The following is a 26905-nucleotide window of genomic DNA, read 5'->3' on the forward strand; positions in this document are numbered from 1 at the left end:
GGAGCAGACATATCACCCCAGCCCTGTCCAAACTGTATATGTAGAGCTATAAATATATGACTTCATGTATTTGTAGCAGAGTATATATATATATATATGCTATCTATTTGTACTCTATATCAAACACAGCGTGACTATATCAACTGTATACAGCGTGCTTATTGCATGGCTTTACAGGCTGCCCCAGCTGTGGGCTCTGGACCATCACCCCACACCCTGTGCCTACAGCACCGGGCTGTGTTGTCACAGCAGTGCTCACGTAACCAAACCTATTTACTCGATTAGATGAGGCAGAAGGCAGGCAGCAGGTTTTTGGCTTAAGTCACCTTTTATCCCCTCTGGAATAAAGAGCTGATTATAAAAAAAAAAAAACAAACAAAAAAACAACACACAAAAGGAGGGTGAGCTATTTGGATTAAAAAGAAAAAGCTTAAGGTGTTTCAACACAAAGCTCCTCTCTGGGGCTTTATAAAGAGGCGGCTTTTGGGGAGAGTCATCTGTTGGGCTCCACAGGCGCAGTGCTTCAGGAGCATCCATGTCCTCCAACAGCTCCCAGGCACCTCCCAATGGGACCCCAGGGCCTTTTGATGGCCCCCAGTGGCCCTACCTGGCTCCACAGAGCACTTATGTGGGGGTGGCTGTGCTGATGGGCACAGTGGTCACCTGTGCCTCGGTGGTGAACGGGCTGGTCATCATGGTGTCTATCCGCTACAAGAAGCTCCGCTCCCCATTGAATTACATCCTGGTGAACCTGGCCGTGGCTGACCTGCTGGTGACGCTGTGCGGCAGCACCGTCAGCCTCTCCAACAATATCAATGGCTTCTTCGTGTTCGGCAGGAGGATGTGTGAGCTGGAGGGCTTCATGGTCTCCCTGACAGGTAAGGACATGGAGCTCAAAAGCCTGGGCTGGGTTGGTACAGCCCACCCATCCTAGCACAAGGTCTGCTGCTGGACCACTACCCCTCCTCCTCTCCCCAGGCATTGTGGGGCTGTGGTCACTGGCCATCCTGGCCCTGGAGCGGTACGTTGTGGTCTGCAGACCCCTGGGAGATTTCCGTTTCCAACGCCAGCACGCGGTGAGCGGCTGCGCCTTCACGTGGGGCTGGGCACTGCTCTGGAGCACCCCACCACTGCTGGGCTGGAGCAGCTACGTGCCTGAAGGTAGGAGGTGGGCATCGGGTAGTACCAGCACTGCATGGCATCCATCGCAGCTGTCTGCAAGCAGGGAAGGGGTTGGAGAGCACACAGCAGCTCATGTATGGAGATCGTTTGGAGAACTGAGAGGTGGTTTGGAGCTTTTTCACTGCAGTTTGTTAGTGTCAAATTTGGTTTGTTCCAGGGTTGAGGACATCGTGCGGCCCTAACTGGTACACGGGTGGCAGCAACAACAACAGCTACATCCTGTCCCTGTTTGTCACCTGCTTCGTCCTGCCGCTCGGCCTCATCCTCTTCTCCTACACAAACCTGCTGGTGACCCTGCGGGCGGTACGTGCTGCTGTGCAGGGCAGCTTTGGGGCTTCTTTAGCCAGGGTTCACACCCTCTTCCCAGGCAGCGCCCAAATAAACACATTATGTGATGCGATGCTTTGGGTTCTCTCTTGATACGACACAACCCCGTATCCCCTTCTCACTGGGGCTTGCAGTTCTATCTCTATGGGCTCTCTGCAGCTCCTCTCCAACATCCCCAACTCCCCGCAGGCTGCAGCACAGCAGAAGGAAGCTGACACCACGCAGCAGGCGGAGCGGGAGGTGACACGGATGGTGGTAGTGATGGTGATGGCCTTCCTGCTCTGCTGGCTGCCCTACAGCACGTTTGCTTTGGTGGTGGCCACCCATAAGGGCATCGTCATCCAGCCGGTCCTCGCCTCCTTGCCCTCCTATTTCTCCAAGACCGCCACCGTCTACAACCCCATCATCTACGTCTTCATGAACAAGCAGGTGAGAAAGCCTTTACCTGACAAAAAAAGCTTCACTGGAGCTCCTCAATGGTCTCATAAAATGAGGAGGGACTTCCCACCCTATCTGGAAGCACAGACAGGTTCAGCCCATTTGGAATAAGATGGGACAGGATTGTGCCTCCTAACCCAAACATCAGCTCATTTTCTGCTTCTGCAATTTTATGGGATCAGACAATTTTGGTTTAGACCACAAACTGCTCCCTGAACATGCAGAACATCACTTCTAACATCAATAAACTGCTAAGTGTCTGCAATTAATCCCAAATGAGTCCCCAGCAAACGCAAAACACGATAGACTGAAGCCAGATCCCATCCCAACACCCAACCCTTCCCTTCCCTACCCAGTTCCAGAGCTGCCTGCTGGAAATGCTGTGCTGTGGTTACCAGCCCCAGCAGACAGGAAAAGCCTCCCCAGGGACACCCAGGTCCCACGCAGGTGTCACTGCAGGGGGCCTGAGGAATAAAGTGATGCCAGCACATCCTGTGTGACCGCTGCCCACTCCTGCCTGCAAAAACCTCTGCTTCAGCACAGCACGTCCTGCACAACCTCATCAACGTGGGCACAACGCAGGGCCAGGGAGCAGTGCCTCATGAGGACCCAGCAGCCCAGAAAAGCACAACATTGCCTTCTTGTGTCAGAAGAGCCCCTGGCACAGGGTGAAGCACAGGCCTTATTTCACCCCTCTTCTCCAGCTTCTCACCTCAGCACATCAGGAAGACAAAAACTGCTGCTGCTTTTCCTCCATGCAACAAATCACAAGCTCAGCTTTGTGCAGTCTGGCTTTATCTGGCACCTGCAAAGCATTACATAGCAACAAGACATACATCTGCTGTCTCTCTATAGACTGAGTTGTATATTTATTTTGTCCGAGCTTGCTATGAAGCCTTAGGCCACAGTACAAGAGTCAATCAGGTATGTTTAGGGGCAGACTGCATTAATAAACAGTAACAAAAACTTACTAGCTCACCTTCATCTGCTTTACCATAGAAAATGTTTTACCTCCAGCTACTACAGCCGGCATGACTGCTCTCATAGCAGGTGCCACAGACACTCACAAAGGGAAAGATCAACATGGCAAGTTAGATACAAAGGTATTTATTTATATTTAAGGCAGTATGGAAAGCTCACTGATCTCCCAGCAAGGTGGACTAGCAAAGACTATGATGAGATTTTGGGTACAGAGCTTTTTCTTCCCTGAGTTTCAGCTTCAAAACAAAAACATAACCAACCAACAAAACCACACCTAGAAAAAAAACAAGTCCAACACGGTGACAGGTACAAAGGAACTGAGGACACGGCTGCTGCTTATGGAACAAGCACCTGCTTCTGTCCTTGCATGCCTTCACTCAATGAACTCCCTGCAGGGCTCTGCAAGGGCCTCTAAAGCTACATCAGCAGGGAGACAGGGCGCCCATCCTCACCCAGTTCCCATCCCCCTATCCCAGCTTCCCCCTGGGAAACCTCCCCTCTGGAGCCTCAGAGAGAATCTGAACAGCTCAGCATCCTGTTTTAATTTAATTAATTGGCCTCCCATTCTCAGGGAAGCTGAAAAGCAGCATTAGATGGGGCCGCCTCTGATCTTTTCTGCTGCCTTTCGTTGGTCCTTGTTTTATGCTTCCTGTTAATTACAGCTTTTGTGTCCGTGCTTTATGTTATTAGGATGATTTACATTCATGCTAAACTTAATTCTGGAAAAGTACAAGCAGCTTAACAACCGAAATCTCCAACTGCTGTGTTCCAGCCTTGATAAGGAGAGCAGACAGGCTATGGACTGCTAGAAAGGTTCTCTAGCAACAGAAATAAAAATTCTCCACATTAAGATTAAAAAAAGATAGGAAAATGGTTCACAGTCTGCTCACCATTTGGTCTGATAGATAAAGCAGGGGGGAAAAAAAAAAGAATCCAAGGAGCCAAGGAAAATCTCACATGTTGCAAATCAAAGTGTTCTTAATTACGTGCATTAGAACTCACGCGTGTTTGCTCCACTCCGCTGCACTGCTGCAGACCAGCAAGTTTTAGCTGTTTTTCCTTTAATTCATACACAAAGACAATGCATAAACATTGTCCAAAGCAAGAGGTAATGGTCCTCAAGCACTTCTCAGCTACGGGTAACAGGGGCAGGATCACACAGCAAACTTGTGATTTAACTTCTGCATGCATTTGTCACTACCATACATTCCTTGCTGCCACACAGGGCCCCCCACAGCCCCCTGCCTGTGCAGAGCAAGGTCTTGTTGCAGCAGTTTGTGTAGCAAGAGTATGATGTTCCTCTGCCTGCAGCAAGGATGCAGAACCCCTTGAATGTGGAGGAAACTACAAGTAAAAAACAGAAGAATAATCACATGGCGGCACATTAAGTGTAAAGATTTTTATTAGTACCATTAAACCAAATTAACTAACAGTTACAGATAGGCAAAATTTCCCTCCTTGATCAAGGAGGAAAGGGAAATACATGGTACACAACACTGTAAGAATGCCCATAGAATCGCACTGTGTTCAATATAGATAAGGACAATCCTTACACGTTCTGCACCCAGACAGTGTTAATCAGTTAAACATGACCTCACTGTGCCCAGCAAAAGCCTGATCCAAAAGTCAGTTACTTCCCAGGGACCTTTTTTGGACCAAAGAAGCGAGGTTTAATTAAACAACAGCTATCTAGTAATGCTAACTTTTCTATCTTCTTGTTGAATGCTGACAGGGAAAATATCATATAATGCATCTCTGAAAGAACACTGCTTTTTTCTCATTAACTTTCTGCACAGCAATTAATTCCCTTTATCAGTCAAATCGGTTCAACACTAGATCACAAAAGCACTAAGAGAAGAGAAAACAAGAAATTAGCCTTGTTAAATTTAATGAGCAAGGAAAAACATACACCACGTGGGCTGCAACACAGCACTCCACACTCCAGCAAGGAAAAATTAGATGAGTCTGAGCAGTAACAGCAGTTACAGAATTACAGTCATTTTGTCTAACACTGAAAACTGTGTAATGCAAAAGAGCGAACAAAGTATTTTGCTTATGAAAGTGTGCATACAGAAAAACAAAAAGCCGGCTTACTAGGCTGCTCTGTTCAGGAAACAGATCACCTTTGCAGTGTAACTGATATAAAACGGTGGCAAAAAACAGCATAAACTGCACTATAAAGTAAAGCACTGCTATTTTGTTCAGTACTTGCTGCTGCAGATAAAACAAGACTGAGCATTAAAAGTCTTCGTGACCAAAATAGGGCTGCAGTTCGCAGGCTGAATACTGTACCAGCAGTGATGTATTAAGATGTATTCACTGTCCATTCTAATCACGTAGGAGAACCATCCTGATCCAAAATAATTACCCTGTAGGAACAAAAGGAAGGCACTGCTAAGGAAAGTTACACAGCTGTGGGTTTTTTTTTCCCCTTGTATCAGACCAAGCGTGGAAGAGAATGGGATTTCATATTGCCCCTCCTGCCTGTGTGTGAAAAACAAGAATGAATCTCACAGGGCCAGAGGACACAAATTTCTGTTTAAATCCCAATAGAAGTCACAGAGTTTGCTCACCTGAATGGAGAAGCTGAAGACTGGTGTTCCCGTAAGCGGAATCTCTGATCTTCAGAATGCTTGCCTTAAAAAACAAAAATAGACAATAAAATTTTACAAGCACATTTAAATAAACCAAAACCACACACAGTCACAACACTTCAGAGAGAAAGCCCCGGTTTCATCAGCACTGCAGATTCCTTTGGTTAGGCCTATTAGGTTTCACCTGCAATCAGAAACCTGCTTGCAGAATGATACCTTAGCTGCCAGCCGTGTAAAATGACTTCACCTCTGACACAGACAATAGAGGAAGCTCTTCTATTTCAGCTCATGTCCTCCCTCCCTGCTTCCAGTTTCTATTAGAGGAAAGCCTGGAGAGACTAGACTGAAAGACAGCTGTTTTAGGGATCTGATGGCATTGGCACATGCCACAAAGGTACATACCAAATGAGGGTGCTAGCAGACCAAAGTGCTCACAATGTGAAGTCTTTAGATGCCTAAACCAGGCAGGCTGAGGACTAAATGGGACACAGGTGCAGTAATGTGAACTGTCCTTCATTGCTCTGGAGAGGTCAGTAGAGGAAACTGCACTCTCACAACCAGACATACATACATTTCTGCAAGCATTCCAGAGCACTGTCAGTCTAAACTGATTTAAAAAACAAAAGTTTCTAAGCATCTCTGCAGAGCTCAAGCCTGCAGCAGCTTCCTCTCTTTCAAAATCATGGGGTAGAAGCAATAGCCAGATGGAACAAATGAGGAAAAGCAAAACACTACACTGTGTGTGCTTGACAAATTCAATGCTAAGAACATAATAAATGAGACACTGTCCAGTACAGCACCCAGCAGCTTTACAGATGAAAAGGACCTTCTGAACTCCCAGCGCAGCCATCTGCCCCACTGCTTCGTGCCCTGGCTCCACCTTCCTCTACTTTCTTCTTTCTTCCAACATCTCGAGGATCTCTCAGGCTTGCAGCCCTTAAATGACAGAGATTTACATATCATCTCATTTTCTTTTAGAGAGGATGAATACAGAGTACTAAAAGAAAAGCCAATGGAGATGAAAGATGCTTTTTTACTTTTGCCCTGGGCTGCAATGGGCATCTGACCCCACCCAACCTTAAAATAATCCCTTCCCACTAAATCTGCACGTGTGTTTTACCTTTACATCCATAATCAGGCTCCAGTGATTACACAAACGTGGTTTGACTGTGAGTGAGAATGGGCTTTGGACTGAGCCATTTATGAATACAGACGCATATAAAGATATGAAAACAGACTGCAGCAATCACACTGCCCTATCAGGGAGACTCTCCTGGTTACCCTGAGACTTGCCTTAAAAATAAATAAATCCTGATCCTGAACATCAGACTATCTTGTGTTGCATAGTAAGACGCGCTGCCTTCCAGGCCGATTGGAAATGGCTGCTTTCCACTTACAGGAAATTATCTTAACAAAAATACCCTTTTCTCTCTCAATTTAGTACTGACAGTTCTGATGGATGCCTCCAAGCAGGCTTCCTCGACGCTTTACTGCCTAAAGAGCAACAGCCCATTTTCTGACAAGTCCAACACAGGTCTGAACACAGAACATAAACAAGACAAAGTTATGAATAATGTAGCAATTATCAGCTAACCCAAGAGCATAGCCCTGAATTTCCTCATCTTCTTCTTGTTCTTGAACTTGCTCATCTGCAGGAACAGCACAGAGCATTCTTTCTAAAGCGTCATCAAGAGTGGAGTGAGCCCTGCTGAATAAGAGAGTTTAAATGCATGCTGCTATGTTTAATACTACACCTTTTCAAAGAAAACAGTCCAAATGATCACAGTTCTTACAACAGCTGATTTACTACAAGCACTGGATCCTGTTAATGATACATTGAAACCATTATTCTATATCTCTGCAATTCAAAATGATGTACGCTGTTATCATCCTTGTGTTTTTCATACCTTTCTGTTTCCTCTGCTAGATTAAATGTCTCCATAGACTGCACACCACAATCACACTCCTCCTTTATCTCCATTTCTTTTTTCGTCTCTGTGCTTTCCATTCTAATTTGACCAGAATCTGCTCACAGAAAAGATTTTAAAGTCAAAGGGATGAAAGAAAAACAGTAAATAAACTGGTTTTATTTACTATGCTCAGGAAACCTGCAGTTGTCTGCTGTTGAGCTACTCCTCCCTCAGCCATCTGATCTTCCACCAACTAAGGAAATCCAAATTATTTACAGTGATAGATGGCCAACAGCAAGATGTATACAAGCATAATGTATACAAGCATTTGATGGCAGTGCATATTTTAGGCTTGCAAGAGCGAACATTTTGCTTCATACTTAAATGAAAAATGCATGTGGAAATTAATCTTTAATCTTCCCCCTTACAATCCTAGATACGGAAGAAAAATCAAAAGAAAACCTGTGGATGTTAGCTTTGTTACCCTATTTAGCAAAATCCTATGATATTCTCAACTCCCCGTACTTATCTCACTAAGTTCTGTTCTCTACAGCATGTGAATATATTCAGCCACCTTCTGCTAAGCTACGATAAGCAGGAAGCAGTGGGCTGTCACAAAAATGGAGTCTGAAATAGCTGTACTTTATGCAAATACAACAAAACCTCTGTGATTGAAGAGCGAGTAATTCTTTGCCACCTAAAACCAGGGAACTCCTATGAATAAAGTCCCAGTAGCTTCTACCCTTTGGGTAACCATTTTACATGGGAGCAGACCCAACCAAGCTGGAGGATAACACAAACAAGTACCATTCTCAAGTGACCAAACTATTGAGCCAACTTTCTGACTCATTAGAAACAAATGCACAGTGTAAAGACTGAGGTTTTCTGACATTACTACACCTAAAAATGATTCCCACTACTACATGCCGTTTCAGAAGCAACATGCACCACTATCTTTGGTACCTTTGTAACAGAACAGGAAACACAACACTGATTATCCCAACAGATGCTATTTCCTTATGCCGTAAGACCACAGGCATTATTTCATTACGGTGAATCAGGAGCATAAGCAGTTGGTGTGCGCTGGCTGCTTTCAATGGAGCATCTTACATCAGCTGCACATCACCACCACCTTTGTGTGTTTCATCACCTACGTTTGAACACAGCATGTATTACAGTGATGTAACAAAAGTGGATTAATTCTGATAGTTCAGATCTCAAGCCTCCCATATCAGAACTCAAGAGGTGATTGCACAGAGAAAGCCACTGAACACTGGTGGAGGAGGCACTGTTTGTGCAAACAGCCAATATGGTCTTACTGAGCAAAGGGAGATCCTTCCAAGTATCTGATGCATTTTCCAAAACAGCTACAATTCATAAAATAATCTTAAAATCTGGATATGCCATGACAAGTATTCAAGTAGTTCTGCAGTAACACAGAAGTTATTTGTTAATCCATAGTATTCACTTTAGGGCTCTTACTAACCATTCCTTTGCACTCTGCAGTCACACAATCCCTCTTCCATGAAGTCTCGAGCATTGGAATCTTGCTGCTTTAAACACTCTGTTAGAAACAACATTTCCTTACTTCTATACAACCTGACAAACCACTTGTCTTTATCCACCCAAACACAGATTAGAATTACTTTGTCTATTGATGTTATAAACTGCCTCTGATCATTATTTATTTACTTGATGACAGTCTCTACACGTTCTTGTTTTGCTAAAGGAGGAAATAAAAGGATCAGAATTGCCCAGGTGCCTCCTTTTCAAAAGAGCATAGGATCTATGCACATTTAATTATCCTTATGTTTGCTTAGGAAGAGTTTATGGCTGCAAAATAAATCAATCAATGAAATTCTTTCCTGTAATTTACACCAAAAAAAAAACCCTTTTTGTTACATCTCCAGACAACACTGTAAAAATATGTGACTACAACAATAAATGTAAATCATTGAAGCTAAGCTCTGCAAAAATACCTAAGGGATGCAGCTCCCTCATCTGCATTGGTTTTAATGAACAACACACGTAGCTCCATGACACCTTTGAAAACTTCAATCTACACAAAATTTGTTCCAGTGCTTAATTACATCTGTACTCAACAATCAAGCTGCAGTCAGCAACAGCAACTAACCATTATGTGAGATGCAGAAGCTTCAAGGACAAAAATAACCGAGGGTTGTTTAAGCTGTTGATGCCTAACTTCCTTTTCTTATCATGACCTGACTGCAACTGATTTGGAAGCTCTTGTATATTTTAGTAGAGAATGATTTGAGGAAAAATCGTGATTGTGTACTGAAGGACTGTCCTTGGCTTTAAAACGCAGCTGGCACATCTTGTATCATTTTGGGTGAAGTGACTCTTACCAATTTCATCCAGCAGCTCTTGGGCTGGTGCAGGGAGCTCATCCAGGAGGTGGATAGGTGCCTGAGCGAGCACTGAAATGGGGGGGGCAGTGGGAAAGTTAATTAGCAGTGATTAATTCTTAATCACTGAGATATAAACTCAGACTGTGACAGCATCTTGCTGACACATTTCATTTATCAACCTTCACAAGCCCAGCTCATTCACACTTTATCAAATATCTTTAAGTACTATCAGAAAGGAAAAATTATTCGGAGCTGGACTTGCACATGCAGTTCTCAATTTTGCATTGCTGATTTTAAGCCAATAAAAGGTCAGATTAAAGGTCACAGTTCTTAGCCTGCAAGGGCAGCCACATGATTCCTTATGTCACAGTCACTAGCAATACACAACTGAGTTACCCTTACAAAAAGAAATGCCCAGAAATAAAAGAAATTCTACAAAACTCCTTTCAAATCCATTTATCCATTTACTGATCACTCTATTTGGGCTGGGGGTGGGTTGAAAGACTTACCAGGTGCCTTCCTGGTGCTTCTCGAGGATGAAGCAACAACTGACAATCCATCCTGTAGGACCATACAGAATGGAACACAAGGTAAACTGAAGAACTGCTGCTCCCCAACTACCACCTTAACATACCAAGTCAAAAATGGGATAAGATATTAAATAAACTCTTATTTAAATTTCTAAATAAGCTTTGCAGTTATTTCAGAAGATGACAAAATAGAAAGCATTCAGGCAAGCCAGACATGTCAGAAATTCTGCTTAGGCTGCTTTTTCCTCATCTTTTTGCTAGTCATGAAGATATGGTCAGCTACACAACATTCATTTAGTTTGATGTTCTGTATGGGAAGTTGGACAGCAGTTCTCTGGAAAGACAGTTCTGATAACTCCTATTTTCTCATTCTGTTTGGAATCTTTACTTATTGAAGCCACATACATTCATTTACCAAAAGAACCCCCTAAAAATCTGAGATTTGTAATCAAAGGCCAGACTTCACAGACTTCAAAACGGAAGCAGCTACTTGAGGCACTTGGATCCTAGAAGCCAATTCTAGACAAAGTAGCAACACAATCAATTGTCTGTATAACCAGTCAAGGCACAATGAGATGCTAATGGGCTTAATGAATTTCAACAGTTTTCTATGCAAGCCCAAAAACACAGAGCTGACCTGATGACACTGAACGCAGTCACTACTGTTCTGGCTGAACAAATGCTAATTTAATAACTAAACGACAACTCCATCACAGAATAAGAAAAACATACTAACAGGCAACTGTTTTATATATAAGCTGACTGGAAAGACAGTTAAGATAACGCTGTGGCTACACCACACCTTCAGTGCACATAATGCACAGTTCAGTTGTGAATTCTGAATGGTTCTGGTAAGCCACCAGCTGCTGACACACCAGAAGAACACTGTGCCAACTCCCTCCTCCAATAAAACCAGTCTTTTCTACCTCATAATTTTGCCAATTTGCATTGCTTTGGTATTGCAAGATCACTGGATCTAATGCTGAGAAGCAGCAATTCTTTATCACCAGATAAGGCCACTTTGATGCTGGTCAATGTTTACACTGAGTTAAGTGCAATTTGTTTCATTTCCTGGACTTACAGGCTCATTCAATCCAGAGGAACAAACACCTGGAGAGGCAGAGAAAACTTCAGTGCTCCTTTCCTCTTCATAGGCTGTGTTGAACGTCCTGGACACTGCAGAGGAAACCTCTTGACAAACACACGAGGAAGAATCCAGAACTACTTCATGGCAGCATCTGTGTTTCTCAAAGGCTACTGGCATTTTTTCCTCTAGCATTAAAAGGAAAAAAGAAAAAGACGGCAGCAAAGCTAGAAAATGACATTTCTGCATTGGTGCTACACGAGTAGAGATGTTGTGATCCATACAAATAGTTTTTACTTGGCAGAAAGGCCTGGCTCCTGGCATAAAATGCTCAAGCAATTAACTTGTCCCCTACTCCCCTGTTCTGCAGTTACCTGCGCTGATGGGAGTGCTGACACTTGGTGGTGCACGACTCACTCCAGGCGTTTTACAGTTGATATCCCCGTAGTAGTTCTCTTCCTTACAGGGAATACTTGACAAATCCTGAATATCTGTCACTGATCTGAAGTATGGAAAAACACTCTGTCAGTTACTACAGCCAGTTCTTTTACTTGTAAACCACTAAACGGTGCTATTTTCAGGTTCTTTATGTTTCACTTTTGTTCAGTCCTGTCCAGTCTTAGAGAAGACAATTGCTTTGATATGCAATTTATTTAACTACAGACTAACAGTGATTTTATTTTGTCTTTGTAACATGCATGAAAGAACCAAGGAATCACAACGCTAACATAAAGAGGTACATGCAAATTACACTGGGTTAATTACTTGTTACACTGATTTAATTACTTGTAAATATGAAAGTATTCTGAACTACGCTAAGGACAACTACACGATGGCCCTTCCACATCCATCTCCCAACTTCTTCCAGCATTCCAGTCTTCCAGCTCCCAGTTTGTCACACCTTCCTGCTACACATCAACACTGAACTTCTACAGTGGCAAAAGCCAATTTGCAGCAGTTTCAGCATAGAATGCTGTGGCTCTTACATGTCTTTTTCTTTGGAGTCTTCCTGCAGCTCAGTTGATATCATTTCTTGTGCTGCTTCAGTACTGGAATAAGGGAAGAGAAGGTCACTGTCATTGATCTTCTCAGAAAAATTAGGAAAATAAATGTATTTTGTTTCTTCTGAGAAGTTTAAAGGATGACCTTCACCCTGAGGCAGGCTGCAGCTCATACAAACTTTTTGCTTAAAACCTTAGATATCAGAGAAAGAAAGCTAGGAGAAAGACATTACTTTAAGCACACTGCATCCAGTAAATAGAAAAAAAACCTACATGGCATATATTGCTTTCAAAGCAGACTGAAAGTGAAATTCACATCTGCAAACATACATCTCTACGCTGCTTTATCTTCATTTGGTTAGTCAACATTATAATCTGTTCTCTCAAACTGTAACGAACCCATTCAGGGTCAAAGAGGCATCAGTCTGATGGTAAGAGAGCAAAAGGTCCGGGTTTTGATGGCCAACGCTCAGTTCCTAAGTGATAGAGCAACTGGGAACCATTACCTTTTACCTTTAGGCCAATTATTTATATTCTTGCTACCTACCTACAACCTTAGATACTGGTCATTCATTTCCTTCTTTGAAGAGGAGAGAGTACAAATACTGACAGACAGTAAAAGCAATTGTCAACCCACACTCCTGAGGAACAGAGCAGCTGCAAACTGGGGGAACACAAGGCAAGCTGACTACAAGGAGGCTACAAGCTTTTAAGAAGCCCAAAAACCACCGCTGAAAGGCCTTCAGGGGGAGGACTGTTTCTTTTTAAGGGACAGCACTCCTTGCAGCACGGAGCGGTGATTCTGGTGGACATCTCTGCATACTGCTGGAATACAACATTTACAGGAGTAATGGACAGAAAAACCTCAATGCTTGACAAGTGAGACTGCAAGTCCCCCAGCACAGGCTAATGTTATCTGCAGGCAAGATGCAGTGAGCGTACTTGCATCAGACCCTTCCCAGACAAGGGAAAAAGGCACATCATCTCCATGCCACTCGAGCTCTGAAACCACAGCAGAACAAAATTAAAACAGATGACAGAAGCCATAATGTGAATTATCTTTGCTCTGTTTAAAACTGCGTGAGTGTAAAAGAATTTGTTATATACATGATTTACTTTTCCTATTTTACTCCTTCATTAAGCAAGCAAACAAAAAGAAACAGAGTGAACACAGTGAAAAAACGAAACCCCACGAGACTCATGAAAGCCCTTTTATTATATTTTGGCAATGAACTACGTTGTGTAGATGATGATTAAAAACACCCTATTTGAATATTAGATATTTAAGCAGATTTAGTTAAGAGAGCAGACTTTATAACCCAATTTATGCTTGGAGTAACAATGAAAATAAGTCTGTCTACCTGGCTACAGGCATATGGCTAAGCTGATTCACTCCTCGTGTGTTATTGCCAGAGTTCTGTGCTGCTGTGCCGCAGAATAATATTTTTCCTCCTGAATACAAATAACAAATGTTCCCAGTTATTGGGTTTTGCAAGTACAAAGGAAAGTGACACAACTCATTGAACAGGAAATTGCAGCTTTATTAAATTTTTTAGCTCTTCTGACCTTTGTTGTTGTCAAGAGACAAATGTGTTTTAAAGATGCATTTTCATAAACATACCACAGCTGCCAGACAGTCAACCACTAAAGCACCAGGGAATATCACAACATTTACACGTTTGAGCTAAGACAAGCAGCAGCCTGGAGAAACAAAGATGATCCCTACATTACTCTGCACACAGAATGTCAGCTCTTAAAGCTTTTATGCTCAAGATACTTTTAACAATATTAATGTGTGAATACAGCTCGAATTCATTTCCCAGCACCACAGCATGTTGCATGAAAACAATAAACTTAGCCTTGAGGTATAAAACAAAGAGTAGGATTTGCCTGCTTGCTTCATCAAACAGCAAGAACATAATCATTGCATTAAGTGATATTTCAGTGACTGCAAGGTCCAAATTCCATCTTCCAAAATCCTGAGCATTCTGAGCTCTCAGTGTAACAAACAGAAGACTCCAAATGACCCCAAGCAACCCAGCTTCACCTTTCTAACAGGAATGCTGCTGACAAAAAATGACTGCAACAAGATTTGGTCTCTCTGACTTCTGAAGAGCAAATTTACCTGATACCTGAATACCTGATCCTGCACCTTCAGGCATCTGTTTCTGTTAAAAAGAAGAAAAGAACAAAACATGAGTGCCTGCTGATCTGCCTCCAGGATTTGAGGTCTAGAGCAGGGAGCACAAGGAAACAAATGCAACTTCTCACTGGGAAGCTGCAACAAGTAGGACGACTCACAGGATGATGTTCACTATAAGTAGAATGGAGAGAGCTTTTCAAGAGCTCACCAGCAAACAGCAAGGACCAAGGTCAGAATTTTCTGACTTTTAGGTCCATTTTCACTTGTAGATATTCCTTCAGGAGACAACAAAAAACTTACTCTCACATTTTCTACAGCACTTCTTCAAATTAAATGGGAGCGTAAGATAAATCACATGCAATTCAACTTACATCCAACTTTGGTGACACAGACCTCGTTCCTGCTGTGTCTGTGTCTTCTACCTTTAGTTCTGAGCGTTCCTGAACAGCAGGAGGAAGGAAATAATCATCTGGAGTCAGGAATTCTTCAGACTCACTGGGATATGAATTTAAGGAACAAGGTAATTCTCTTGAATGCCCCTGTGAAAGACACTAGCATGTAAGATGCTGTCTCCACTCTCTATTGAATATACATTTTAGTCCATAATGTCAAACTGCATTGAATGCTATGATACATAATTTGATCATTATGCATTTCAACCTCATTCCTACTCTTTCTGTTACTCTGACAGCTCATAGAAGAGGAAAGAAAAGAACAAAAAAGTTGGGATGACTGCTGGTCAGATCAGAACTGAAAAGATGGCTGCCTCATTAGCTTGGTGAGGAACATCAGGAGACTGTTCTAAACTGTTTTACAGGTGAATAGCAGCAAGCAGATTTGTTGGAACACTTATACATACCCTAGAGACAATTTCAATTTGTTGAGAAATGACTAAATTCTTATGATTAGATGGTCCAGATTCTGCCTGTTCATCTTGCAATGATGACTGGCAACTTCCCCCTAGAATGTCAGAATAGAATACAACAATTAGGGCAAGAATAATAGGAAATGAGTGGTCTGATGGAATAAAACTGCACTGTCTCAAAAAAATATGAAGAAATAAGTTAAAAGACATTAATCAAAACAGGCAAAGTTTTCCTTATTCCTTTATCCATAACCATTACAGAAGCACTGTCCAATACTGCTGGTAAAGCAGAAAATTGGTAGCAATCCAATAGAAAGAAATAAGAGTGAGAGCATATTCAAAGATTTAAAAGCTTCAGCTCTCACATGCTGGTATGTGGTCATCAATGATCATGAATGGTCTCCAAGCTCACTGAACATTTCATCCATCTATTAATGTGCAATATTCAAGTGTAGGTTGCATTCACCACTGACTGAGCCACTTGGCTTTGCTTTTGGGGAATGACTCTGGAAGAGAAATGGCCAACTGTTCTAACAAAAATCACAGAAGCTGAAATCTGATGGGAAAAAGAGAAAATCTTTTTTTCAGTCTTACCTTCAGAACTTCTGAATAGAGAGTCCAGATCACTCTCCTCAGATTCAGATTCATCCTCACAGTCCACATTCCAGGGCTCAGCACTGTCCCTTCTATACCATCTATACCTGTGTTGGTCTTGACCTTTTTGGGCTCTACTTGTGACATGTTGAAATGCTTCCTTAATACTCTCCACTTCACTTTCAGACGTACAGTCACTGGCTAGATGTGGAGCAATCAGTTCTAGTCGTCCTGAGGCCACTTTTCTAGCCATTTGCCTTACTTCAGCTACACAAAAAGAACAAAGTTAGCAGCTCACACAACACAGTCTGGACTCTGAAACCTTTCCCTGTGTTTCTCTGTGTCTGCATACTTGAAAATGCTGAAGTTACAGCCTGTGCGTTCCTTTATAGTGAAAAGAGCTGGAAGCTTCCTTCTATTTAAGTTTACAACCTGCATAAACCATATAGATAAGCCTCTTTTTATGAGCAATCTCTGTTAGTTTGCATTCTCTATTATTCATTCTGTACTGCCATCCACTGGCCATTGCTATGTTACCCATTCTAAACTCATGTTCTCCTACCCTTACATCCTTCTAAAAAGAGACATATATTCTTCAAGCTTTATAATCCAACTGTATTAGTGTGGTTGTGATTACTCCATCTTTCCAGTGTGTAAGACACAGGATTCTACTCATTTGCTTTTTTCCTCCAAAAACAGACTCACAGAGCAACAGCAATCAAGGCCAACAGACCTTTCTTAGACGACAAAAATGTATTAAGTTTTAATGCACTCCACTGCATTAAAGTTTGCTGCCATGAATGCTGAGTTAACACTGATTTACTTACTTGTCCATTCTGGTTGCATCATCATTCTCTCCCCATTTTTTTTCGTCCTGTGAATTTCAGGTGCTAGTTTTGGATAGCAACTGTAATAAACCATAATAAGACATGACAGGTTTTTGTCCCCCTAAGGTAGGGCTGAGTCCTACACCTGTGAAAGCTACAGTGTTCCTACTGAGAACTGAATGAGGCTGTGTACAGAGAGAAGAACCCTTACTACTAACTTCAATATTAGATTACTCTCCTTAAGCATGGTCACACTTCCATAATGCTGACCTCCAACAGCAAAGCATTTGCAATTTGAACATCATTTTTAGAAGTGCTTGCCCAGTTGCAGCAGTTACCTTCTCAGCCCTGCAGCTGACAGTGAATCACAGAACAGTCCTAATAGGACAGAAGGCTTTTGCCATCTTCAATCCTGGATGTATCCACTCCAGGGTTAGGGTTGTGGCTGTGGCAAGATGAATCTACTACAGTTAATTTTTGTGAACACAATCAAAACTCACCACCTCTCTTCTTTGCTTCCACTTGCAGCAGAATGTGATCTGCTCCCTCTCTGATACCGAAAGTTGAACTTATTTTCCCATCTAGCAGATACACGTGGGAGTAAATGCTGAAATGAGTCCAACAAGCCGTGATTCAGCACACTGGGCACTCCATTACTGTCTATGAGATATACTAAAAACTGGACAAGACAAACTTCATTCCCTATGTTTTGAAAGGACAGTAATTTTAGCCTTTAGCCTAGCAAATACTCTCCTCTGGATTTATACCAGCTTTCATACATATGTAGGCAGACTGTCCTAACATCTGGTTCCTATGGCAATGAGTACACTTAAATGACCCAAGATTAGTCCTATAGCAGACAACACAGATTTCTCCTTCTTTTTTTGCTAAGCATATCAACTGTTTATTCTTAATAATGAAAATGATCTAAAAGTCTTTATGAAGTGACAGCTTATATGCTTGTATCTCCTTCAATAAAAGCATACCAAAAGAAAACCAAACAAAAAACAAGCCCTCACACTTTCCCATTTTAACACAAGATTTTATTCCCTCCTCAGCCACCGTTACACATCTATCTATCTATCTATCTATCTATCTATCTATCTATCTATCTATCTATCTATCTATCTATCTATCTATCTCTTCCCTCTTCTTGAACACCATTCATAACCACATCCCTTTACCATAAACCTGCTCCAAGTTCTACCTCGTGGTCCAGGTCCACTTGATCATCGAGGCTTTTCAACTCCCTAAAGCTGAGATCATGCTGGCTGTTTTCATTTTTACTCTCACTCCTCTGATGGAAGCACTTCCACTTTTCATTCTGAACTGCCCACATTTCTTCTGTCACATTTGAAACAGACTGGAAACTATCTCCACACAGAGCTCCTTGTGAATGGCACGTCACCAGAGGTGGAATATAATCCCTTGATGGCGGACCTTCTGCCTTCCATAAAGAAGTGTTAGCTGCAGAAAAAGGGCTATTGGTATTTTGATAAATACTATCAGATCTGTTACAGGGTGTGTTGTGAAAAACTTGCTTAGAGAGCCGACTGTTCCCAACCTCCTGCAGAAGCTTCTTTTGCTTTTCAGCTGCCTCTAATTTGTCCAGGTTCTTCTCTGTTCTGGACAGGGACTCTGCCACCTGCTGCAGCATGCTCTGAACAATCTTCAAATCAAGGACACATTTACTGATGTGATGTTCATTTGAGGGCAGAGTACTCCTCCTCCTGCCAGCATCACCTCTCACCTGTGCCAGTGTGCTCAGGTCAGAGGCCTCACTTTTTCTTTCCTCCTCTTCTGTAGTGTATTCTGCAACTGACTCTGAAACGCCGCCTTCCTCATCAACTGGCTTTTCCTCACAGTACATCCCAGGGGACAAGAACATGTCTCCAAGGACATTCTCATCTTTTTCCTTTTGCTGCCTTTTTTTATCATCTTGTGTTCGATTTAATTCAGCTCCTTTTTTCAGGAAGCCTTCGTGAAAGTCAGGACAACTGGCAAAGACTTCATTCATTTCAAAGCTACAGAGGCTGTCATCCACATCACTGACACTGCAGGTCATCTGAGTTTCAGAAGCTGCATCATCAGTGTTTTCCTGTGCATCCAGCTGCACACTGGTGGGTGCCTCAATGTCCACTAAGGTATTATTCTCTTCAGGAAAAGCAGGGCACCTTGGGGCAGCAGAACTGGCTGGAAAAATGTGATGTTAAGGTTTAGCTATTGCTCCAGATGTCCATCAGACACAATAATTTTATACTTTTAAGGAATCGACACCTTTGAGACATTACATAAGCAGCACTTAACACCTCTGTTGAAAGCAGTGTGCCTGAATTCCAATTATTAACCAGACAAAGAGCCTTGAGTTTACATTAATTATTAACTAGAAGTCAAGTCTAAATGCTTTCTTTTCTCAAACTATGTCACAAAATCTCCAGATGCTCACACTTTAATTATCCACATCAGATCTCCATGGACTGGGGGAGCACACAAAGTTAAGGACACACAACACCTTGCTAAAAGAAACTTACCAGCCCCTGTTGACCCTCCTTTGTTCAATTCCAGTGTTCTCTTCCGGTAGCTGAAAGTTGACGACAAACAGATGTTTATATCTGCAAAAACAGCAGGTCTCTGGGCTTTTGCCATTTCATCAGCATGACAACTCTGAGACTTACTCAAGTCCTGTAACACAAGAATCACTATTAAAGACTTCTACATTTGGAAACATAGTGCCTCTACCTTCTATTTTCAGGTGGTTGGCCACCATCATCAAAGAAAGATGCTCAATGTTCAGATTTCACATAAAAAAAAAGCTTCCCACGTAGATTTAAGCAGAACAACTTAAATCCGAATGGACATAAAACCACCATTCAAAAACCAGAAAAAGGACATAATTCTACGAGTCACCTTTAAATCATTTTTCAGTGTGAACTGAATGTCCTGAAGGTTCATGGTGCGGTTCTTCTGTTTAGATTCAAGCCCTGACTTTACAATGTCATAATAGGGTACAGGAAGTCTGACATCTGCTTCCAACTGCTGTCCTGAAATCACGAGCTGTTTAATTACTGAGTCTTCAATACCATTCCAAGGAAGGGTCTCTGCAATACACAACCAGACACTTCATGTCACAAGTTGTATCTTAATGTTAACGGAGAGAGGGTGAAAAGAATCAAAGGATTATTACTGTCTGCACATCCTGTAATTTATAATTAAAACTATATAAATCTAATTACTATTTGTAAAACTACTACATTTCACTAAAATAAGAACAGCACTCAGTCCAGTCTGGCATCTCCTCTCTATCTTAGTCAAACACAGACCCATACAGGGAGCTGTGCAGAGGACAGTCACACAGTAACCCATGCTCTGTATTGTTCATTCCCAACCAGCTCATCTTCTAGGTTTAATTTTCAGGATAATTGCTCCACTGTCAAAACAGTCAGAGGCAACACATATTAGAAGTTTCCCTATATGAGAAAATCTATAAAAGCTCATCTTATACACCGCAAATAATTAACTGAATGCTTTGCTGTCCTTGCACAAAGGAGATAAACAGCCAAACAGCACACGTAAGATTTTATCTCTGTAATACATGCCATCAATCTCATTCTTTAGTTAAGCAACTTAAAGTTTTTCAGTGCACTTTACAAGTCTCCAACAGTCCTTGCCACTGCCATCGACATCTGCTTTTTGCCAGGAGTGTTTCTCCCCCACCTTAGCTCTATACGCACAATAACTGCAAGGTTTTATGCAGCAACATAGGGAAAATAAACAGCCTGCTCTGAGAACATTCAGTGAGCTACCCTGCTGACAAAAGCCTAAGCCTACACACATACCTGTCAAGGCTTCTTGCATCACTGTACAGAAACTATAAATATCTGATTTCACTGTGACGCTCTTTTCAAGGATTACTTCAGGAGAGCACCATTTATACAGCTGGGCTGGCACAGGAATGCGGGTCAGATCACTGTGTTCTCCACCATCCTTGCTACATGAAAGGGAAAAAAAAGTCAGTAAGTGTTTTTGCTCCAATGGAAATATGCAGAAAGGAAAATGTTGTTTATTGCCAATTTTGCTCTCAGTGAAGTCTAACTGATCTTTGACTTCCTTCCTAATCAGACTGCATCGCAGGAAAGAAGAAAAAAAACCTAAGTATAAAGTAGTTTACCTCAATAAAATGTACAGTGCCCCTCAAAAACTGAGAACGTCTCTCTCCTATAATTCTTTTGCCTGACTCAGAGGCAGAAGAACATCCTTTTTGATGATTAGATATCTACTAATCGCTTTCAATTTAGCACTAACTTTGTCCTTATGTTTCCACAGTAAGGCAATCCTCTACCTCTCTATCATGTACTCCATGTTGCATAGCTTTGCTTCACCAGAAGAAACAATCTGAATAGCATAGGAGGAAATTGTACGGTGGATAAATCCACGGGAGTGCAGGAAACGCAGAGCATCATTAATTTGAAGGAGAATGTGCAGGATTGTCTCCATGCGCAGCACTGGGAATTCTGAACGCTGAAAAAAACCCAAACCAACACTATCATTGATTTTGCACTGAAGGTCTTCGAAGTCTGATGTAGTGAGAAACCACTGTTGTATGTTAGGAGGCAAAGAAAGCAAAATGAAACATAGTAGTTAAAAAAAAAAAATCACATGAAGTGCACCTGCTGAACAACATTCTGGGTACCAAACTATACCAATACACTAAGCAGTAATTAAGATAAGAGATACTGACTATGTCAAAATTCACCCTGTAGCACAATCTGTTCTTCAACGCTTCTGCCTTTAGCTGCAGGCCCTGCAGTATCTTACAGTATATATTACAGCAGTAATACAGCTGCTTCTATTCAGACACTCAAACAAGTACTGTTTAAGAAGCAAGTATTCCAATTACCCTTTCATGGAGGATGCTGTACAAAGAACCGAAGTTGACCCTCTCATACACTAAACGGGTTTTCTCCAAATCACTGGACAGACAAACAGACATCAACTGCAGCAAATGGGGATGACGGAGTTTACTGCAAAGGGAAAGGAAATAAGCTGTAGTGAATCTGAGATCAAAAGAGACAGTCCTGCCCTTCTAGGTCTTTTAAACAATAGTACATGAATCCTTTCAACTTATCATCTAAACAGACACACTGTTGCTTCTAGGGGAATCTAAGTAAGCTTTGAATGAAACATGCAGTGAAGCATTTCTTCTGTATTATACATAGGGGAGGAAATGGAGTAGGAAGAGATAGAAGAAGAAAAAAAATACTTTATCTCTCATTTGGAGAGAAACCAGAAACTCAGCCTGACAGCTTGAGGTTAATCACACTTTCTCCCATTCACACACCCCAGGAGCACTGACAGCCACTGCACATTCATTGCCTCTTACCTACTGTGCTCCTGCTCTGCAATGAGAAGATCAGCTAAGCGTAGCTTACTACAGTTCTGATGGGGCTGAAAGCTGAGTTCCTTCACTGTCACTCTGCTGCTCCCCCACATCAAGCTACAAGGAGAAGAGTATCTGCAATATGCTCTTTATAGAAGGTTTTTTTTAATAAGTACCACTTATAAAGACCTTCGTGAGACTCCTGATGTTAGAAACAATGCCCTTATTTTGATCACCCAGGCAATAGTATATAGAAACAACAATGAAACACTGATATCAGTGAATAACCACCTATGTGCTGGAAGGAGCAAGAGCAACCCACAGATACCAAAGGAGTCTAAAGACAACCAGTGGACTGCAAAGTAAAAACATTGTGACAGAAAGCAGTGGAATAGTATAGAACACACAATGAAAGCAATCCAAACAAAGCACCTGTTTGACAGTTTGCTGCTTTATAGTAACAGCTGCACACAAAGGGCTGAAGTCCCTTTGATGCCACTCACTTTGTCATGATCATGTATGGTCCAACACGGTAAGAAAACGTTGGTTCATCATCTGCCTGAACCACTTCTTTTTCCCCAATGATAGGGAGAGATGCCAAGTACCCCAGATGGCTGCTGCCTGCAAGATAGAACTGAAACAACACCAGCACATAAACCAAAAGGAACGTTCCAGAAGTGTCACATCTATCAAAACTCAGCAAAACCTTTGAAGCAATCACTGCAATGGGAACGTTAACCAAAGCACTGCAATAAGATCTTAAGGTATCTAGTCTAAAGCTTAACTTTCTGGTGAAGATGACATTAGGAAAGCAGAAAAAGTCACAGCAAAGGTTTTATTCTTTGTCCTATATCAGCTTCCTCCAGAAAGGCTAATTAATTAATAGAGGTCTGAATATCAGATTTCTACAGCTTTTTCCCCCCCCACAGGGCTTTCCTGTGAAGAACACAGAACTAAAAATAACAGAAATACTATTATCATTAGAAAAACATTACCCATAGCATCTTACCTTCCCAAATCCAAAGCTATAGATGTTCTTAGCTGCATTAACTCCACCTTTCAGAAATCTACCCAGAGGACTGTCAGCATTCCTAAGTATCAAAAACACACAAACAACAGGAGTAACTAATATGTTGAGGCAAAGAAAGGGCACAGAAACAAAGCAGCAGCCACATATTTCCAACATCATGCCTGGTCCCACACAGCAGGTGTAATGCAAATGCTGAAATCCCAAACTATTGTGCAAGTAAGTAAAACCTTGAAAAGTAGGCTGTTATGATGGGTATTTGTATATACCATATATACGCCAGTAGTGCATACATATATATATATATATATAGACACCCTGCACCACTTTTTCTTCACTAGCATGTATTCTTCCTAACATCTGAGATAAAAGCTCATGAGTGGTTGGAAACAGTGGCCAAAAAGGTCAAGAAATAAGTGGCTGGTTGACTGTAAAGAGGAAAGGGACCTGGGGTTTCCTTTTACCTGGTGTAGGGAACCTGCTTTGGCAGAGGGGTTGGACTTGATGATCTCTGGAGGTCCCTTCCAACCCCTATGATTCTGTGTGATTCTTTTATGATAACACGGAGGAAAACAAGAGAATATATTCTTACCCTTGAACAAGGCCACTAAACCTGGATGGGCTGGAAACCAGTGCTTTAGATGAGTAAATCTTTCTCACTGGATCATAGGGAAAATTCTGAATGGCAGCCTGCATGTGGAATGTGCAGCGCTGTATGAATTCCAGCATCTGGGTGGGGAAGGGAAAAGGTTACTTGAGAAGTTCAAAACCAAGGTGCTGTCATCCTCCTCTCATACAGGTACATGTGATGGTCCTAACACATACAAGCCACCTATTTCTCTCTGAAAGGCTGGAATTTCTTCACTTTAAGATGTGAGCCCAGCACATACTCGACGTACACACACTCCAACCAACACCCACCTGAGCACTGCTTTCTTTCCCAGCTGACATAGCCCAGCACTGCGGATTTCTCCCACCTTCATCGTGCACTCTCAGATCACCTCCTTCATCCAGTAACTTGCTGAGAATCCACTGACTGCCTGAGAAAGCTGCTGCGTGGACTGGAGTGCTTCCATCATAACAGCGACTGGGGAGCAACGAAGCAGAAATGTTACAGCCAGGACATCCCACAACCAAACAGCTGAGGGGAAAAAAACACATACCTACAGTGTTTATGTATAGCAAAGCAGTAACATGTACCACAACACAAGGAAAATTAAGCATTTGCTTAAGTTTGAGGAGCTTTGCATAATGCAGACTAAAAAATCTAACAGATTCACTATTAGCTTCAATTTAAATAGAGAAATATTGGTGTACTTAACTGGTTAGGGTCCGAGCCATAATCCAACAGCACATCCACTATCTTACCAAGGCCCAGCAATGCGGCAGTGAAAAGAGGGGTCTGGCCCAGGGAATTGACAGCATCAACAGAAGCACCTGCAAGGAAATCAGAGCTGAATGGGAGCGAATTGATCCCCTATAGGAAAAAAGCAATGAGTGGATTGCTAACAAGGAAAGTGACTGTTGTGCCCCTGTTGAGATACAGGGAACAGCCAACAACGACGATCTCAAGGTCTGTTTTTTACCACTTCATATAAGGCACAACCCACTCAGCTTGTGTTCTCTCCCTCCCAGCCCCAACTCGTGGGACGGGAACGGTCATCAATGACAAGCGGCTCCCACACAAGGGAGACCCAGCATTTGTTCTTGTTGAACCTCATCCCATTGTCTTCAGCCCAGCTCTGCAGCCTGTCCAGATCCCTCTGCAGGGCCTCGCTGCCCTCAGGCACATCCACACTCCCAGCCAATTTGGTGTCACCTGTGAACTTACTGAGGGTGCACTCAATGCCCTCATACAGGTCATCAATATAGAAGAGGACAGGTCCCAGCACCGACCCCAGTGGGACACCACTCGTGACCGGTCGCCAGGGTCCCTCTGTTCTTTAATTCCTGTGCAATTCCAGCGAGTCCCCCCGTCCAACCCCCAGTTCAGGGCCCATCCTCGGGCTCCTGCCCGCACTCCCGGCGCCATTTCCCAGCCCTGTGGCTCATCCCGGCTCTCGGGGCGGCTTTAATCCCGGCTGTCCCCGTTATCTCACAGGGTTGTGGAGCAGCTGCTCGCTGTCAGCGCAGCCCCCGCTCCCGGCTGGCTCCGTTCCCCGCCCCATCCCGAGAGCGGCGCTCGTGATTGGTGGAGAGTGTGATGAATATGCAGATGAGGGGGCGTGTCCCCGCCCCAGGTTCCCGCGCCGCTGTTGCGGGGTTCCGTTGCGGGGCCGGGGGTGGCGGGAAGCGGCGGGAGCGCGGGTGTGTGCGGGGAGGGGCGGGGCCGGGCCTGGAGCGCGGCTGTGTGGCGGGGCGAGCGGCGTCCGTGAGTTGTGGGGCGGTGGTTGTGGGTGGGGTGGTTGGTGCCGGGGGTGCTGGGTTAGGACTATACTTTCAGGGATCATTTCTGTAGTTGGTAACTAGAGGAGTGTGATCGAAAGTGTCCGGCGTCACAAGCCACGAGGAGGAGCAGCGTGTTCTCTCCTGAGCGCGAAGCGGGCGGGCGGTGCTGCTTGTGCGGGAGCCGCTCGTCATTGATGACCGTTCCCGTGCCACGAGTTGGCACTGGGAGGGAGAGAACACAGGCTGAGTGGGTTGTGCGTTATTCGCGGTTCAAAAGCAGAATGACGTTCCCCTGGTGAAGCCGTGCTGGCCGTCTCGGATCACATGCTCATTCTTTATGTGATAGAGCGTGTTGTCCAGGACGATCTGTTCCCTCATCTTCCCAGGCACAGAGGTGAGACTCACCGGCCACGGAACTACCCGGGTTGGAAGGGACCTCAAGGATCATGAAGCTTCAACCCCCTGCCTGGCAGGGACAGGCTGAGAGAGCTGGGCCTGTTCAGCCTGGAGAAGAGAAGGTTGTGGGGTGACCTCACTGCAGCCTTTCAGTACCTGTTGGGCCACCAAACTCCCACATACACTAGATCAGGTTGCCCAGAGCCCCGTCCAACCTGGCCTTGAACACCTCCAAGGACGGAGCATCGACTACAACCTCCCTGGGCAGCCTGTTCTAGGGCCTAACCACTCTCCTAGTGAAGAACTTCCCCCTGACATCCAACCTAAATCTTCCCTCTTTCAACTTAAATCCATTTAGCCTTGCCCTGCTGTTATCGGCCCTTTCCAAGAGTTTACTCCCCTCCTGGTTATAGGTTCCCTTCAGGTATTGAAAGGCTGCAATGAGGTCACCCCGCAACTTTCTCCAGGCTGAACAAACCCAACTCCCTCAGCCTGTCCTCATAGGGGAGGTGCTCCAGCCCCCTGATCATCTTCCTGTCCCTCCTCTGGACCCTTTCCAAAATCTCCATGTCTTGTACTGAGGGCTCCACACCTGGACACAGTACTCCAGATGGGGCCTCACAAGAGCAGAGATCCACTGCCCCACGTTGTTAGTGCTGGGAGTGTGAATGAGCGCTGCTGTGCAGCTCCATGTTCTGTACTAGGAAGCAGAGCACACAGCTCCGTGCCGCCACACTTCCCATTCCCAACTGCATCTGCTCTTTCACCACGACTAAGGCACAACCCACTCAGCCTGTGTTCTCTCCCTCCCAGTGCCAACTCGTGGCACGGGAACGGTCATCAATGACGAGCGGCTCCCGCACAAGCAGCAC

General features: G+C 43.5%; 2 protein-coding genes and 1 non-coding gene across 10 annotated transcripts in view; 2 read left to right on the top strand and 1 right to left on the bottom strand.

Annotated features, from left to right (window-relative positions):
* The first annotated feature begins 196 nt into the window (after nucleotides 1–196).
* Nucleotides 197–2560, top strand: LOC107322561 (pinopsin). Its single transcript, XM_015880711.2, has 5 exons — nucleotides 197–878; nucleotides 979–1161; nucleotides 1340–1485; nucleotides 1699–1938; nucleotides 2304–2560. The coding sequence occupies exons 1-5, from the start codon at nucleotides 536–538 to the stop codon at nucleotides 2445–2447; spliced, it is 1056 nt and encodes a 351-aa protein (XP_015736197.1). The 5' UTR covers nucleotides 197–535; the 3' UTR covers nucleotides 2448–2560.
* Nucleotides 2561–4312: 1752 nt separating this feature from the next.
* The window catches only part of TEX14 (testis expressed 14, intercellular bridge forming factor), a 36805-nt gene continuing 14212 nt past the window's right edge, over nucleotides 4313–26905 (bottom strand). Inside the window, exons 2-32 of one of the 8 annotated variants that reach the window (XR_001559009.2) lie at nucleotides 24572–24686; nucleotides 24171–24336; nucleotides 23842–23978; nucleotides 23232–23313; nucleotides 22726–22856; nucleotides 22226–22339; nucleotides 21743–21866; nucleotides 21185–21363; nucleotides 20682–20833; nucleotides 19753–19943; nucleotides 19377–19527; nucleotides 18053–19038; nucleotides 17346–17452; nucleotides 16846–16925; nucleotides 16019–16285; nucleotides 15419–15519; nucleotides 14931–15098; nucleotides 14542–14584; nucleotides 13778–13868; nucleotides 12402–12464; nucleotides 11790–11917; nucleotides 11413–11603; nucleotides 10311–10362; nucleotides 9799–9870; nucleotides 8919–8996; nucleotides 7430–7547; nucleotides 7117–7230; nucleotides 6349–6458; nucleotides 5739–5860; nucleotides 5502–5565; nucleotides 5272–5297 (exon numbers count right to left, since the gene is read on the bottom strand). Coding sequence is in view for 7 of the 8 variants with exons in the window: in XM_015880905.2 (XP_015736391.1) it covers nucleotides 5261–5297; nucleotides 5502–5565; nucleotides 6349–6458; nucleotides 7117–7230; nucleotides 7430–7547; nucleotides 8919–8996; nucleotides 9799–9870; nucleotides 10311–10362; nucleotides 11413–11603; nucleotides 11790–11917; nucleotides 12402–12464; nucleotides 13778–13868; nucleotides 14542–14584; nucleotides 14931–15098; nucleotides 15419–15519; nucleotides 16019–16285; nucleotides 16846–16925; nucleotides 17346–17452; nucleotides 18053–19038; nucleotides 19377–19527; nucleotides 19753–19943; nucleotides 20682–20833; nucleotides 21185–21363; nucleotides 21743–21866; nucleotides 22226–22339; nucleotides 22726–22856; nucleotides 23232–23313; nucleotides 23842–23978; nucleotides 24171–24336; nucleotides 24572–24686 (4412 nt within the window). In the remaining variant the exon portion in view is untranslated. Of the gene's footprint in view, nucleotides 5298–5501; nucleotides 5566–5738; nucleotides 5861–6348; nucleotides 6459–7116; nucleotides 7231–7429; nucleotides 7548–8918; nucleotides 8997–9798; nucleotides 9871–10310; nucleotides 10363–11412; nucleotides 11604–11789; nucleotides 11918–12401; nucleotides 12465–13777; nucleotides 13869–14541; nucleotides 14585–14930; nucleotides 15099–15418; nucleotides 15520–16018; nucleotides 16286–16845; nucleotides 16926–17345; nucleotides 17453–18052; nucleotides 19039–19376; nucleotides 19528–19752; nucleotides 19944–20681; nucleotides 20834–21184; nucleotides 21364–21742; nucleotides 21867–22225; nucleotides 22340–22725; nucleotides 22857–23231; nucleotides 23314–23841; nucleotides 23979–24170; nucleotides 24337–24571; nucleotides 24687–26905 lie in introns of all 8 variants that reach the window. The other 7 variants (XM_015880905.2, XM_015880906.2, XM_015880909.2 and 4 more) reach the window with 7 other exon arrangements.
* LOC116654260 lies at nucleotides 25677–25889 on the top strand. Its single transcript, XR_004309354.1, has one exon. It is a non-coding gene; the product is annotated as a small nucleolar RNA U3 (small nucleolar RNA).

Source organism: Coturnix japonica, chromosome 19 (assembly GCF_001577835.2).
Source record: "Coturnix japonica isolate 7356 chromosome 19, Coturnix japonica 2.1, whole genome shotgun sequence".
NCBI lineage: Eukaryota > Metazoa > Chordata > Aves > Galliformes > Phasianidae > Coturnix > Coturnix japonica.